At 33.7% G+C, this 13,971-nt stretch overlaps 1 protein-coding gene across 5 annotated transcripts in view; it reads right to left on the bottom strand.

Annotated features, from left to right (window-relative positions):
- The window catches only part of LOC121428888 (adenylate cyclase type 3-like), a 75,472-nt gene that overhangs the window by 14,067 nt on the left and 47,434 nt on the right, over positions 1 to 13,971 (bottom strand). For all 5 annotated transcript variants that reach the window (XM_041625788.1, XM_041625775.1, XM_041625766.1 and 2 more), the window contains exons 5-7: positions 2,120 to 2,231; positions 1,495 to 1,622; positions 720 to 878 (exon numbers count right to left, since the gene is read on the bottom strand). In XM_041625788.1, the coding sequence (XP_041481722.1) occupies positions 720 to 878; positions 1,495 to 1,622; positions 2,120 to 2,231 (399 nt within the window). The remainder of the gene's footprint in view (positions 1 to 719; positions 879 to 1,494; positions 1,623 to 2,119; positions 2,232 to 13,971) is intronic.

The raw sequence follows: 13,971 nt of genomic DNA, 5'->3' as shown, positions 1-13,971 counted from the left end.
ATTGAACAACATAAGTGCATGCACATACACGCACACTCACTCAAATACAAACTCAGAATAGCACAATGTTTAGCATATTATCACACAGTGTACCAACTTTAACATTTAGCAGCATTTATCAAAATTCAGCTTCAACCAACATGTCATCATGGAGACTCATAATGATGGCAATAATGAAAACAATTATTTTCATCATACAAAAATAAAGGAAAAGGGGAACACTACATTTGATATAATTAGTTGTTTCTAAGCCCTAGTTGTGAAATTCAGTCTTTTTTATACACAATGTTATCTTTAAATTGAAAACATTATTTTGAATTAAAGAAGATTTCAACACAACAAAAATAGTTTTGCCACATTACTTTCTGTTTAGTGACAACTCCCCAAATATTACAATTCAGCCCTTCAAACTCTTGTTGTCCTGGCCCACCACCCCCCCCCCCAAAAAAAAAACCCCATACCAACGTGAGTGCAAACATTCCATACACATCCACCATACAGATGCCTCCTCATACTTATACACATACATATCCTCATAATTATATTCTATCTACACCTTATATATTAACACACATACACACCCTGTAGTATAACACACACCCAATGCATCCTTACTCCCTCATCATCAAACCGTTACATAAAAGGCATATAAAACACCCATATTCTAAGAGAAACCTTTGCTACCTCTCCTCTGGATGATTCCATAATGCTTTACTCACCCTGGTACTCCACCAGATTCCATGTTATTAGCTAAAACAACATCTGTACTCCACACATCAAACTGCCATCGTTTCTGTCCCATCACCCCAGCTAGCACAGCTCCAGTGTGGATACCTACTCGCATATCAACCCCTGATTGGGTACTCTTTCGAACAGCCCTGTCCAATTCCATTAAAAAAATGAAAATATGATTATACATCATTTTCAATCCATATAAATTTACTTTTAATCACCTAGAAAGTTCTGTGGGTTGTAACTTCAAATTTTGTTTGCCCACTCAAGACACTCATATATTTTAGATGAGTGCTGTTAGACATACAATGTATTTATTTATTTTATTTCCAGGCAAGATAATAACAAACATGAAACATTCAATATAAACATTATAAAACTGACCACCAGTCAATGCCTGAAGATCACTTAAAAGAATTTAAAAATTCTTTCAAAAGGTTCTCCACATTGGCTGGTGCTTACATATAACATGAAATATATGTAATCATGTAATTATAATCAAACTTCCTAATGAATTAATCTCCATTGTAATATAAAGAGAGAAAAAACTTGGTTTTCATATAAAAACAAGAAAGAATAAAAATTAGATAGAAACCAGTAATCAATCGTTTATCAAATTAGAAAAAAAGTACATTAGTGGTTTGTGTTAGTTATCTAATTCTGATGGTCATATTTTTTTTGGTTATTTTCTCAAGAATACTAGTTTTCAAATTTTCTGCAACCACCATCACTACCAAAGTAGACACCCCAGTAAATACTTACGCGATAGCAACCACCATGTCTAGACCCATCTGAACACTGCATACAGCATGATCTACTCTCTGTTCAGGTACTCCACAGATACAATAGTAGCAATCACCAAGAATTTTGATACGCAGCTGGTTGTTCTTCTAAGAAGGGCAAATCAAAGGGTTTATGTTTCATCAACAATTATTATTTTGGTTATTTGAAATATAATGCTGAATCATCTGGTTATCTATAGTCAATTTCCATTTGACATGAATATACAAATAGTGTGAACTTTTTTTTAAACTCTTGTCTGGTCTTTGAGAAGCATTGCTCTTATTTCGATTGATGACATTACTACATGTTGATAAAGACTATTGGGGCAAAATTTCATTAAATTAATGAAATGTTATCCCAATAGGCTATACTCATGGACTTATTTATATTTGTTACATCTGTAAAATATATATTAATATTTGCCAGATATAAAAAAATATAAATAAGTCCATGAATATAGTGCTATAAAATGAGGGGAAAAATGATTCAGTAAAACATAATGTTCACACAACACTGGTGGAAATCATTTTACTCCAATTCACAATTGATTCAACTTAGACTGCATATCATATTTTATTTCCCATAACATAATCAATTAACTCACCTCGGCAAGTTTATCAAAGTTGGCAAAAAGAGCATTAAGCGTCTTGACTAACTCTTGAGCAGTCATCTTGGACGACATAGCAGTGAAACCAACAATATCAGCAAATAGAATACTGCAGCATAGTAGAAAGAAAACAGGAAGAAAATCATGAACATGCCTCCACATAATTATATGGGTCCTTTATGGGATGTACTTTTTTATTAGATGAGAACCACAAAATGACTAAAAGTATACTTTTAAATCCGATTTAAAGCTATTTGTTAAAGAATATTCTGTTACTACTACACTCTAAATGCTAAAGAGCTAACCTGATCATACTCCTCTCAGAGTGAGACGTAAGACCAGTCGTTATGGAGTGGGGTTTACATCTATTTGTGAGTGCAATATAGTTCCTAATGAAAATGTCTAAATATATAGACTGTTCACTCCAGACGGAGCTATAATGCACTCTCAAAAGATATAAAATCCAAAATAACTGGTCCCTCGTCTCACTCTGAGAGGAGTGTGATTAGGGATCAGATTACACTCCAAATTTTAAGATTCATAATAAATCCAGATCGGCTGTGAATAGTGACCAGCCAACTTTTGAATATATTTCAAATCTCAAAGATTAACTTTTAAATCTCAAAAGATTTGAATTCAAATCTTCTAGATTTATTTCAAATAAAAAGGTTTAAATCTAAATCTAATATTCAGCCATTCTGATTTATTTTAAATCCTGGGAATTCAGAGTGTAGCTCTTCTGAATTTACAGTGCACTGGTGCAAATGTTCACTGCTGATATGCGCAGTGTAAACTAAAACAACAACAACATACTACTGCTGCTTACTGCTACTTCTACTCCTCCTACTACTACCACAAGTGGTGATTTTGTGAGATGGTCCATGGGAAGGGGGATGGGGAGACGTCTCCTCATGTGATCAAGGACTCCTATAAAAGCAATAATATAAGTTTTTTTTTAGTTTAGGATTTTCTAACAGTGATGAGATTGCTCCATAACTTTAAGAAACAACATGTTATCTTTGACCCTGTTGTTGATAGAAATTAAGGAGGAGAAGCAACTAGCTGGAAATAAGACCAAGTTGTCGGATCGATTAATACACGCATGGAGAAATTGTTGAAGAAAACGGGCAAATTTATGCTAAAATTTGACAGTAATTGCAATAAATTCTAATATTATTTCATATAAACCAAAGTTAATTATTCACTACATTATTACAAAGAAAAACAAATTTCAAAATCGAGTTTTAGTAATAATTTATACAGAAAATCATCTTTCTGTTGGAAACACCCTTCCAGCTCACAAAACAAAAAAAAGACTTTCGTGTTCACTGCAATTTACTGATAACTATACTACTTGACAAATCATACTATCAACCATTACAAATGTAGTTCATTACAAAATCATGATCATATCTTTCTGCAGTCTCTTGATCAAGATTAAGAATCAAGAAAGTAATTATAACAATGATCTTAGAGTACAATGTTCTTCGAATTATGCCTAATTGCTTCTAATTAACTTTATCATATAAGTGTTCTTGAGGATAAACTGTTAATACGATATCAGGATACTAATCCCTTTTTCAATTCTTCGGTCGGATCCACAAATTTTAACCAATTGGGTGTTAAAATCTTCTTCTCATTAAGTATCAATTGTATGAATAGGTGAAATAAATACCATGCAAAGCGCTTCGAAACAGAATATTTAAACGTTATATAAACGTACGTATCATTAATACTATTATTGATCACTATTATCATTATCATCAAATTATCTTGCTTACATATTCCTGATATGATAATTTAATACATAGGCAGAAAATGCTTTCAACATATTCCATTTAGAAAAAAGATAAATAAAAACTTAAAGCATGGAAAGACTGAAAACATTTTTTCACGAAGATGAATATCAGGATTTTATTTCTCTACAGTTATATTCTATTCTAATTTCTATTCTGCTAGTATTCTATTATATTCCTATTTCTACGGTAAGATCCATCATTTTTAACAAGTAGGATGTTAAAATCTTCGTCACATTTTACATGACTTATTTCAATGTTAATTCATCATATACAGTATCCATCTTGAGTTGAACATTGTGGCTAATAGATTTTTAGCTGTTTTTATTCACACGTTAAAAATCACTTAACTCTGTTTAGATAACACTAATATTAATAGTCATCACTTTGCCACATTCCCTTTTTGGCGAGAGGGGATGATAAGTGGGAAGGGATATTATTTTTCTTTTTTGTGTAACCAACTTGTAGCTAATAATTTGGTATCAAGAGGGACGTTTGCATTGAATCGTATTTCACTTCAAAGATATATCACAAAAAGAAGACTACATAAACAATAAATTGCGACGATGCCATTGCATTCAAGAAGAGGAAAGAAAATAAGTGTTTAGTCAGACCACCAGATTAACACTTTTTTTCATACTGTTTTATTCTGATTCCATGAACAAAAATATAATATTTCAATTTAACATTTCAAAACACATAAAATAATATTTTACATTTCATATTTTGACTTTTTTCACTAACTTAATACAAGCATAAATCATATATAACTTAAAGGAGAAACAATGAAATCAGTTATAAAAATGGTTTAACACTTTTTTTTTTCATATTGTTTTATTCTGATTCCATGAACAAAAATATATAACATTTCAAATTAACATTTCAAAACACATAATATTTTACATTTCATATTTGGACATTTTTCACTAACTTAATACCAGCATAAATCATATATAACTTAAAGGAGAAACAATGAAATCAGTTATAAAAATGTTTGAAACACCACTCCTCCCCCCCCCGCCCCAATCAAAAAGTCTTCCCTTGCACATTTGTGGAGGGCTATTTATACATGGAATACAAAGAAAGAACAAAACAAAGTAGACCCAAATCCAAAACAAACCAATTAACAAATAGATATACTGACACTAGGATCCCCTTAAAAAAAACATATAATATGCCTAACACTTTTCCTTTCATGTATCAAATATTCAACAATGATTTAAAACTATATGAGATTACTTGGCTTGCACTCATCAAAGACAAAGCAAATCAAAAAAAAGAAATCGACAAGTAAAAAAAAAAAAATAAAAAAAAAAAATAAATAAATAAAAAAACATCCCAAAGAATCACCCATCCCAAAGGAAAACTTCATTATCCCTCCCCCCAAAACACACATACACACACCCTCACATACACCCTCACACACACCTACACAGTCACTTTCTCCCAAATCACACCTGGATATCGCCCTCAGTCCTGCCATTTCGGTACATTCTCTCCCATTTTAATAAATGCTTGTCTAACTTGTTCCTTTTAATAGCTATTGCTTTTTCTTCATTTCGATATTCTACGACTCTCTGAATACTCTCTTCTTGAGTAGGAACTCTACCTTCTGACCTTGATCTAAAAATGATATATTTCATTAACACACCCACTGTGTCCCACACATTCAACACACAGCCTGACAGGCACAAAACACCCACATATGTACATACGCACACCCTCACACACCCACACACACACACACGCACACGAGCGCATTTACATGCATTCACAAGCGCAAAAACAGTAACATACTAATAAACAATCTTCATACATATTTCTTCACTAATCCATCCATATGTCTCAGTATTTCATATATTCATGTATAAGAAATGTTTTTCACAGATTCATGTATTATTATACCAATTTTGTAGGATAAAGAAGTTAATTATTTTGCGGCCAAAGCAATTGTCATACAAACATATACAAGCTTAAAGGCATTGTTTAACTTTGTGAGCAGCCGATTTAAAAAATTATCAAACCAAGATGAAACATATGTACAAGTGCATGTATTAGAACTAATAAACCCTGAAAACAACCATTATTGAGAATGAAAAGCTAAAACTACAAGGCAAACCCTGATTTTGTGAATAGGCGTCTTATAGATGCCTAAATAGTACACATAACTGTATGGGATGAAATTAAGATGGTGTTTCCGGTCACTTTATATTTCAATTTTTGAAGCACTAAATAATGATTTTAGACCGCAATTTTTTCAGGGCTTCATTTTTGTAACATATCACAGACATAGGTGACAAGTGTGACCTTCTAGCTCAGATTTTTTAAAAGTCAAACCAATGTTAAACAATCACTTTAACAGTTATCAAGTATTCATCTAAGAGCTTAAGGGTTGTTAAGAAGCGAATTACCGCTTTGTTTTATTTTGTGTGGTTGGGGATGTAGTAGTGCACCTTGTCGAAAAGGGTTCTATTGATACTTTCATCAATATCCTTAATGCCTTTTTATTCTGTGTTTATATGCTTCCATGCTACATATTTTAAACCCCCATCATCTTATTTTCTGTATTTGGATATCAGACATAAGGGACATGGAATACACACTGACGATCATCGGTTTCCATGGTGATTCTTCTTTTTGAATTAGGCGGGATATTCACAGACACGTTCCAATTGCTCGCAGGCAATTTCCCAGCCTTTTGCTGAGTTGAAATTATAGAAATCAGAATGTAATTTCTGAGTATAATGAAAATATTAGAAAGAGGAGAAGACTTTTCCTGTCTTAACTATTTCTAATTCATATCAAATTAAGGTTTAATGTTAAAAATTTGTTCTATTTAGTTGTTAGGCCGAGTAATAAACATGCTGGAATGGTAGGCGGTAGCAAATAACAGTGAGGAACCATTTTGTCAAAGTTTGGCGTAGGAAACTAAGTTATTTTGTTCATTATAACTATTTTCGTCAGAACGTTTTTAAAACGATACGCCATTTGATTAACGGGAAATTGATACATGTTTTATGGTCATTTCAGCGTCAACTTTATGTATAGAAATACTGAGTTTAAAGGCCATCTGTTTTATTTTGTGCATCTTTTACATTATAAAAAATAGTTGTATTCATACGATTCTATTTGTATAATCATGAATTATGAAATATGGGTAAATTACATTTAATTATGCTAAATATCCTTTACTCGTATTCCTTGTAAAAGCATTCGATGTGTTAAGAATAATTTGAATAGTTGAACAGATCTAAAATGTCTTTCTGTATATTTGGTTGCTGATTTAAACGGTGAAATTGTTTAAATATAGTCTTAGGGATTTCTCTTCTAATCAAAATATTTCCAATTCGATTGGTTTTCATGTTTTCATTTGATTTTTGGCTTTCAATTCATCTCAAGTTTGATAATGGGAGATGGACAATAGAAACAATGTCTGTTTCATGCCTAATTCCAAAAATATTGCATTGATGTTTTCATGTCTTTTTTATTACGAGTTTATTATGAGCTCAAGTTAATTCACTGTCCTTTAAAAATGAAAAAAAAATCACAAGTAATGTTCACTTTCGCAAAGTGTGATTCACTTGTGGTTTGCACTTAATTTTTCAGCTTATTTATACTTATCAATCATTCATATTTTCTTGCATGTTGGTGCACTGATCCTCTATCAATCATTACAAAAACTTCATTTTTAATGAGTCTTACCCTTCTGCACTTGTTCAAGTTTATGATTTGATGAGCCTGAATAGATCAGAGAAATATCCCTGCTCAGATCCTGGATCGTAGGTGGGTGTTAACATGCTAAAGACAATGCAGAAATACTACCACATCTTGGAATTAATTCAGCCGGCCTAGGTCAGAGGGATTTTTGGGAGGACGTGCTATACATCCAAGTGTTATTGAGATGGCGTCATCACGATCTTTGACATAATTACCAAGCTTACGTGAATGACCACCGCTAAAGAAGGGGGGTAACGTCCATATTTACCTTGCTCTTCAAGACAATGTCTTCGGTTCAGAAGGTACAGCAATTTAATGCAAGAAAAAAAAATCATGTACTTTAGTGTCAAGTATATACTCAAACCTCGATGATTCTTTTATTATAATGACAGAATCATCTCCTCTTTCTAACGAGCTCCTTCACGATATACCTTTTGGAGCCATTTGCACTCACAGTAAAAGATTAACTGATATCCCGAAGAACATGACCTTAAGCAGCCGGGGGGGGGGGGGGGGTACAGCGGCAGTTTCCCCCTCCCCCCTTCACCAGAATTTTTGAAAATTTACTTTTTGCAGAAAATTTACACAAAATATAGCAAAACTATGGAAGAAATTCTTCAATTTCGCTTTACCTAATTCAAGAAACACCCATATTACGAGTTTGCTCGCTTCGCTCCCTCGCTTTTTAGTTTTTCATAAAAGATTACGCACCCCGCCCCCAGCACTAAAAAAAGTGAGCTTAAGCTTTCTTGCTACTTGCTGAAGAAAAATGCAAAAAAAGTATATAGCGGGAAAACCTTACATGATAATCAAACCTTGTGTCTCATGTAAATTATATAAGTGACGGACAAAATGTTCGATTTTCTTTTCTCTCTCTTTCCATCTCTTCCTCTCTCTTTCACTTTCTGTTCCTGTCTTTTGTACTACACAAAATGTCAACATGGCAATCTGACCCCGGAAGTTTTGGCGAGGTCGTATTAGTTCATAGTTCATACTCCAAGTTCTGTCCGCACGGACTCCGACCGGCTAGTCGTGATAGTGAAATCTGAAAGAACCAGGGGTATGTTGGTCGGAGGAAAGTCGGAGTGACTCGGACCTTTTTACCGACCTTACTCTTGACTTGGCTTCCTCCGAACCTACTCCGACTACAACAGCCTATGTCTGATAAGTATCTTTGACATTTAAACCATGCCTCATAAAATTTACTCCGACTAGGAACTCACGTCTGAATGAGGCTTTTATTGGTTCATTTTATTCTCAAGTGACTCCATCGTTTTCACAATTGCCCTATTTATCCGTGTTAAATTACAATTTCCTTTCAGATGTCTATATGGACATGCAGGTGCTTAATCTTATACGACCTTGGTTTCTTCATGTTTTCCACGTTATGATTTCACAAAAGAATCAACGGCATTGAGAGCACAGTCAAATCGTGTAAACATCGTTAAAACAAATTAATTGGTTGCACTATAGATCGATATCGTATTATGTAGGATGAGGATTTATTGTTGTTTATGGCCACTTGATACGGTGTGCGTGTGTGAGAGTTTGGTTATGCATTCAAGAACGTAAAAGAAGACATCTTTCACGACTACTCAACTAGTTGTGTAAATCAGTACAACATAAAATAGCATATTAATATCTACTGTAGATACAGGTAGCTAACATTGAATCATTTAAGCACTGTGTTGAACATAGTGATAACACACACACCAACACTAGAATCATTTAAGCACTGTGTACAACGTACTGATAAAACCAACATCAACCCCAGAAGTGGCTAACAATCATTTAATTAATGTGTACAACCTACTGATAACACCAGCACCAACCCCATAAGTGGCTAACAATAATATTAGTCATTTAATCACTGTGTATAACCGAGTGGTAACACCAACACCAGATGCGGCTTACAATGATTTATTTAAGCATTGTGTTGAACCTAGTGATAAAACTAACACCAACACCAGAGGCAGCTAACAATGAATCATTTAAGCACTGCATGTATACAACCTAGTGATAACACTAATACCAACACCAAATGTGGCTAACTTTTAATCATTTGGGGGCGTCGTGGTTAGTGGTTAAGATTCTCGTCTTTTAATCTGAAGGACATGGGTTCGATTCAAAGCCATGGCGTGTTTTCCTTCAGCAAGAAATTTATTCACATTGTGCTGCACTCAACCCAGGTGAGGTAAATGGGTAACGGCAGGAAGTAATTCCTCAAAAAGCTGTGCGCACCGGAATCGGTTGACTAGCTAGTTGACTAGTGGATACGTGCGCTACACAAATCCTACATTATTATATTATTTATTATTTAAGCACTGTGTAGAACATAGTGATAACACAAACGCCGATAACAGCTACAACCGGTGATTTCAGGTTTACTGTTAAAATATGGTATTGGTGTTGTTACACCAATAACATCAGTCATAACCCCGTACTTGAAATGGCGGAAGTTCCTATATTGAAATCTTAAGTTAAATGTCGTCTGCTAAGAAGAGTATCACAATTGGTATTTGACAGGAAAATCGTGATTTCCAATCACTTGGTGTTGCTGTTAGTAACCACAAGTCTACGAACATCAAAGAAATGAAGCGCAAATAATTGACTTTTACAAAAATCATTTTCAACTATTAAAGGGCAATATCATTGGCTCTTTTGCTTTCTAAATGTGCTTTAGGTTTCGCATTTCTGTACCTTAAGATTTAAGTGGACTTCTCCTGATGTCGCTTTCATCGTTAATGGAAATGGTACATACACACAGATGCGTGACATTAGTGATCATATACCTAAAAGGCCTATACATACTTTAAAATGTATATGGAATTCATTTACACCTATCCAATCTAAATGAATTTATTAACAAATACTTTGCATATGATTGACCAGCAATAGCATTTCATTCTTTCGTACATAAGTGGCCAATTTCATTTCTTGAAACACGTTAAATTAACATCATGCATAAACTTTGAATGAATAAATATAGATTTCAATTAGGATTAATTTCATCGTCCATGCAGGTACAACGTCCTAATTACGCGCACATAATGCCCAACCGTACATGAATATGCCACGAGACTTTTATCGCAGCTAATGCAAAGGAGACTGATACAGTGGAAATGGATTTCCAATTACTTAAATTGAAGCCCCTGTACGTTTAGTTTGCAGTGCATGGTGAATGAGGACAGGGAAGATAATTCAACGGGAGGCTTTCGGTACACAATGTTTGTCAAATTACTTACTATTCCAATCTTTTTAATTAGACCCTGACTACGAATAAGCAGAATGGGGCTGGACTGATCTACATAATGACTTTATGTGTATTATAAATGGAATTAAAGAGAGGAGTAGAAGGAAAAGGGAAGGATATGTAAAAGCAAGGAAGATAAATAGAAGCAAAATGTGCATCTTTCATAATGATTATAGAAGAGCTGAAAAAATAAGTACTCAATAATATTATTGAAACTTGGAATATAGAGGGGTGGTTGACTCAAATACCAAGGTATAACGGAAGATTGTGGGTGTTGCAAATTGTGAAGGGAAAATGAAAAAGTCATTTACTAGCAATGTCTTGAAAATAAATACCTTTGTTTTACATTTTCAATACTCAAGAAGTGGCGATTATTGAACTTAAAATGGCATATGATTTCATTATTAATAATGCAATGTAATCTCATCAAGGACTTAAACCGAACGAGGAAATATGTTAATTTCGAGAAGACCACGGATTCTTTTTAAGCTTATCTTGTTTCCATGTTTTAACGATGTACCAAATCAATTTATCCTTGCTTTATTCAGCTCTGGTAGCAACGCTTTTATAAAACCCATCTCGTGTAAAATTTAAAACGTTTTCTACCTTGCTCACCAATTTCATTGCTGGGATAGAGTCTATAATTCATAACAAATATTACTTTGACCTTCATCAGTACGAACAGAAAAATATTTTTTTCATGATTCTTATCACCTTTCTAGAGCTACAATCACGATGGAAAATAATGGATGTGACAGAATTTGACTGAATTTACCAAACTTAAAAGACTTCTCATGATCCTTTTAAAAATTTACAATCCTATGTTTGCATGATTTACTATGTATATTTGTGTCTTCAGAAGTTTTTTTTATGTACACGCAGGTTTTTATTTCCATTTCATTTTTTATCAATTATCGCATTGTTTGAAATGCTTTGTATTCTCTCTCTTTCTTCTTTCTTTCATCTTTTCTTTCTTTTCCGTCACTATTTTCCTTTCCATATTTTCCACTGTGCCTCTAAATGTTGCTCTGCTAGACATTGTTATATGATATTGTGAATGTGACGGTAATACAAACATTTCTCATATTCAATGCAATTAATTACTTTTTCATTGTTTTTTTTTGTTTTCCCTTAATCTTTTATCTGTTTTCTCTTTCATTTCCCTTACTTTTCTCTGATCTCATTTCTTTGTGAAGCTTTCCTTTTTCTAACCTTCTCACACTTCATCATCCTGTCAGCTCATCCAAGCCATGTCGTTCATGATCCTTTGTTCATCACTTTCTCCTATCCTCTGTAAATCCTTCCCTCTCCCTCTTTCATTTCCCCTCTTCCTTCTGTTTTCCTCCACTCTTAAAATGTTGGGCAACATAGTGTCCATACAACAATTGGTTAAAACTTTATCCATTTCTGGGTAGTTTTAAATGATAATGTGTACTTTGGGTGAAAACTACACCGCAATTGTTGAAAAATATCCAGAGTTGGATAATTTTTAACCAATTCTGTGTACAATATGTTGCCCAACATTTTAAGAGTGTGCATGCTCTCTTTCTTATACTATTCTCTCAACCATTAGTTTTAAGTTGTACCTAGTCTATTATTAAATTGTGTCTATTTGAAAAATAATTGTTCAACTGTCCAAATGTGAATATGTAACAATGTCATTATGTTGTTTGTTTTAATACATTTTACTATTGCTATAGTACATTATTAAAGGTTTTGCCTATCCAATATGCCTACACTCGTTCTTAATGCATGGGGAATGAAGAGAGGCAACTGAAGCAACAGTTGAAAATAGCGCATTAATAATTATAATGACATGACATCAGTCATTAGTTACGTTGACGTTACTAGGTCTCTGGTATTCAAAAGGATAGAATAGCCATGGTAATTGCGAATAAAGCCTGCTAACACTACATTACTTTTATTTTTGGTGTATAAAAAGATGTGTGTGTGTGCTTGACATTCCATCTACGAATTCTGGTGATTTTGTGTTTGGTCCGAGAGGAATGCAACATAACAGTCAAACCGGCTCAGATCTTTTCACAGCGACAAGTTAGGCGTACACTGACACAACGCTTCAAGGGAAGTACAAGCATGACAAGGGAAAATGCAATTCCTATTTTTTTTTCTATCTTTGCTGGTAATTTAACTCGAATTGATGACATCGTAGTCAAGATAGAAAGGTTTGCTTTGTTACTGAGATTTCTTTAAAATATTTGGTCAAGTTGAAGATTATATCATGAACTCATTTCGTTCCAGCTGATAAAGCAGTTATATAAATTAGTAAAGCGCCACCTCCTTTAGGTACAATTAAAAACATGTTCTACATTTTATTTATTGACTAATCGATATGTTTATTTGTGGTTTATTTTTTCGTGTGATCATCTTTCATTTCAATTTTTTTTTAAAGCGATACACTAGTAGTGTATCTGGACTGCACAGAGCCAATGACAATAGCTATTTTAGAACTGCGGCCATCAGAACATCTGACGCAGGAAGGTTAGTGTTATCACTGTTACTATGGTTTCCCTACACATTTTGGCCCTGAAAAATTCATTGGTTTCGTTGTTTTTCAACTTATAATACTTTCTCTATATTCTATAGTTCGGTTTTTCCAACAATGCCCGAGTAAGTGATTAATAAATTCATCATTAAATTACTCGGGCATTATCAAATGACAAAATATATCCGATAAACCTTGTGCATTATTCATCTTCTAAATATGAACGATTTATACGTGACGAATCCCTCATAAAAATGGTTTAAAAATCAGCTTAATTTGATCAAATTAGAAGCATCGCGTGGGATACGACTCTCCAAATTCTTACTTTAATTTATACAAACAAATCAATTTCTATATGCGCGTCTTCCCAATTACTTGGAGACTGGTGTCCAAATAGTGGGTAAAAGTATCGATCGATGGTTGTATTGATTAATACCATATATAGACACGGTCTCTCTGTGTAGGGTAGGTATAGAGGACAAACCTCTCGATTTTCAACGCATATTCTATACCTATATCAGCTTGATTCGAAGGGCTTACGTGTGGTTTTCAGGGAATTATTCTCCCAATTCACAAATCA

This window comes from Lytechinus variegatus, chromosome 1 (genome assembly GCF_018143015.1).
Source record: "Lytechinus variegatus isolate NC3 chromosome 1, Lvar_3.0, whole genome shotgun sequence".
Lineage (NCBI taxonomy): Eukaryota > Metazoa > Echinodermata > Echinoidea > Temnopleuroida > Toxopneustidae > Lytechinus > Lytechinus variegatus.
Note: the sequence above shows the minus strand (reverse complement) of the source record. Positions and strands in the feature narration are given on the sequence as shown.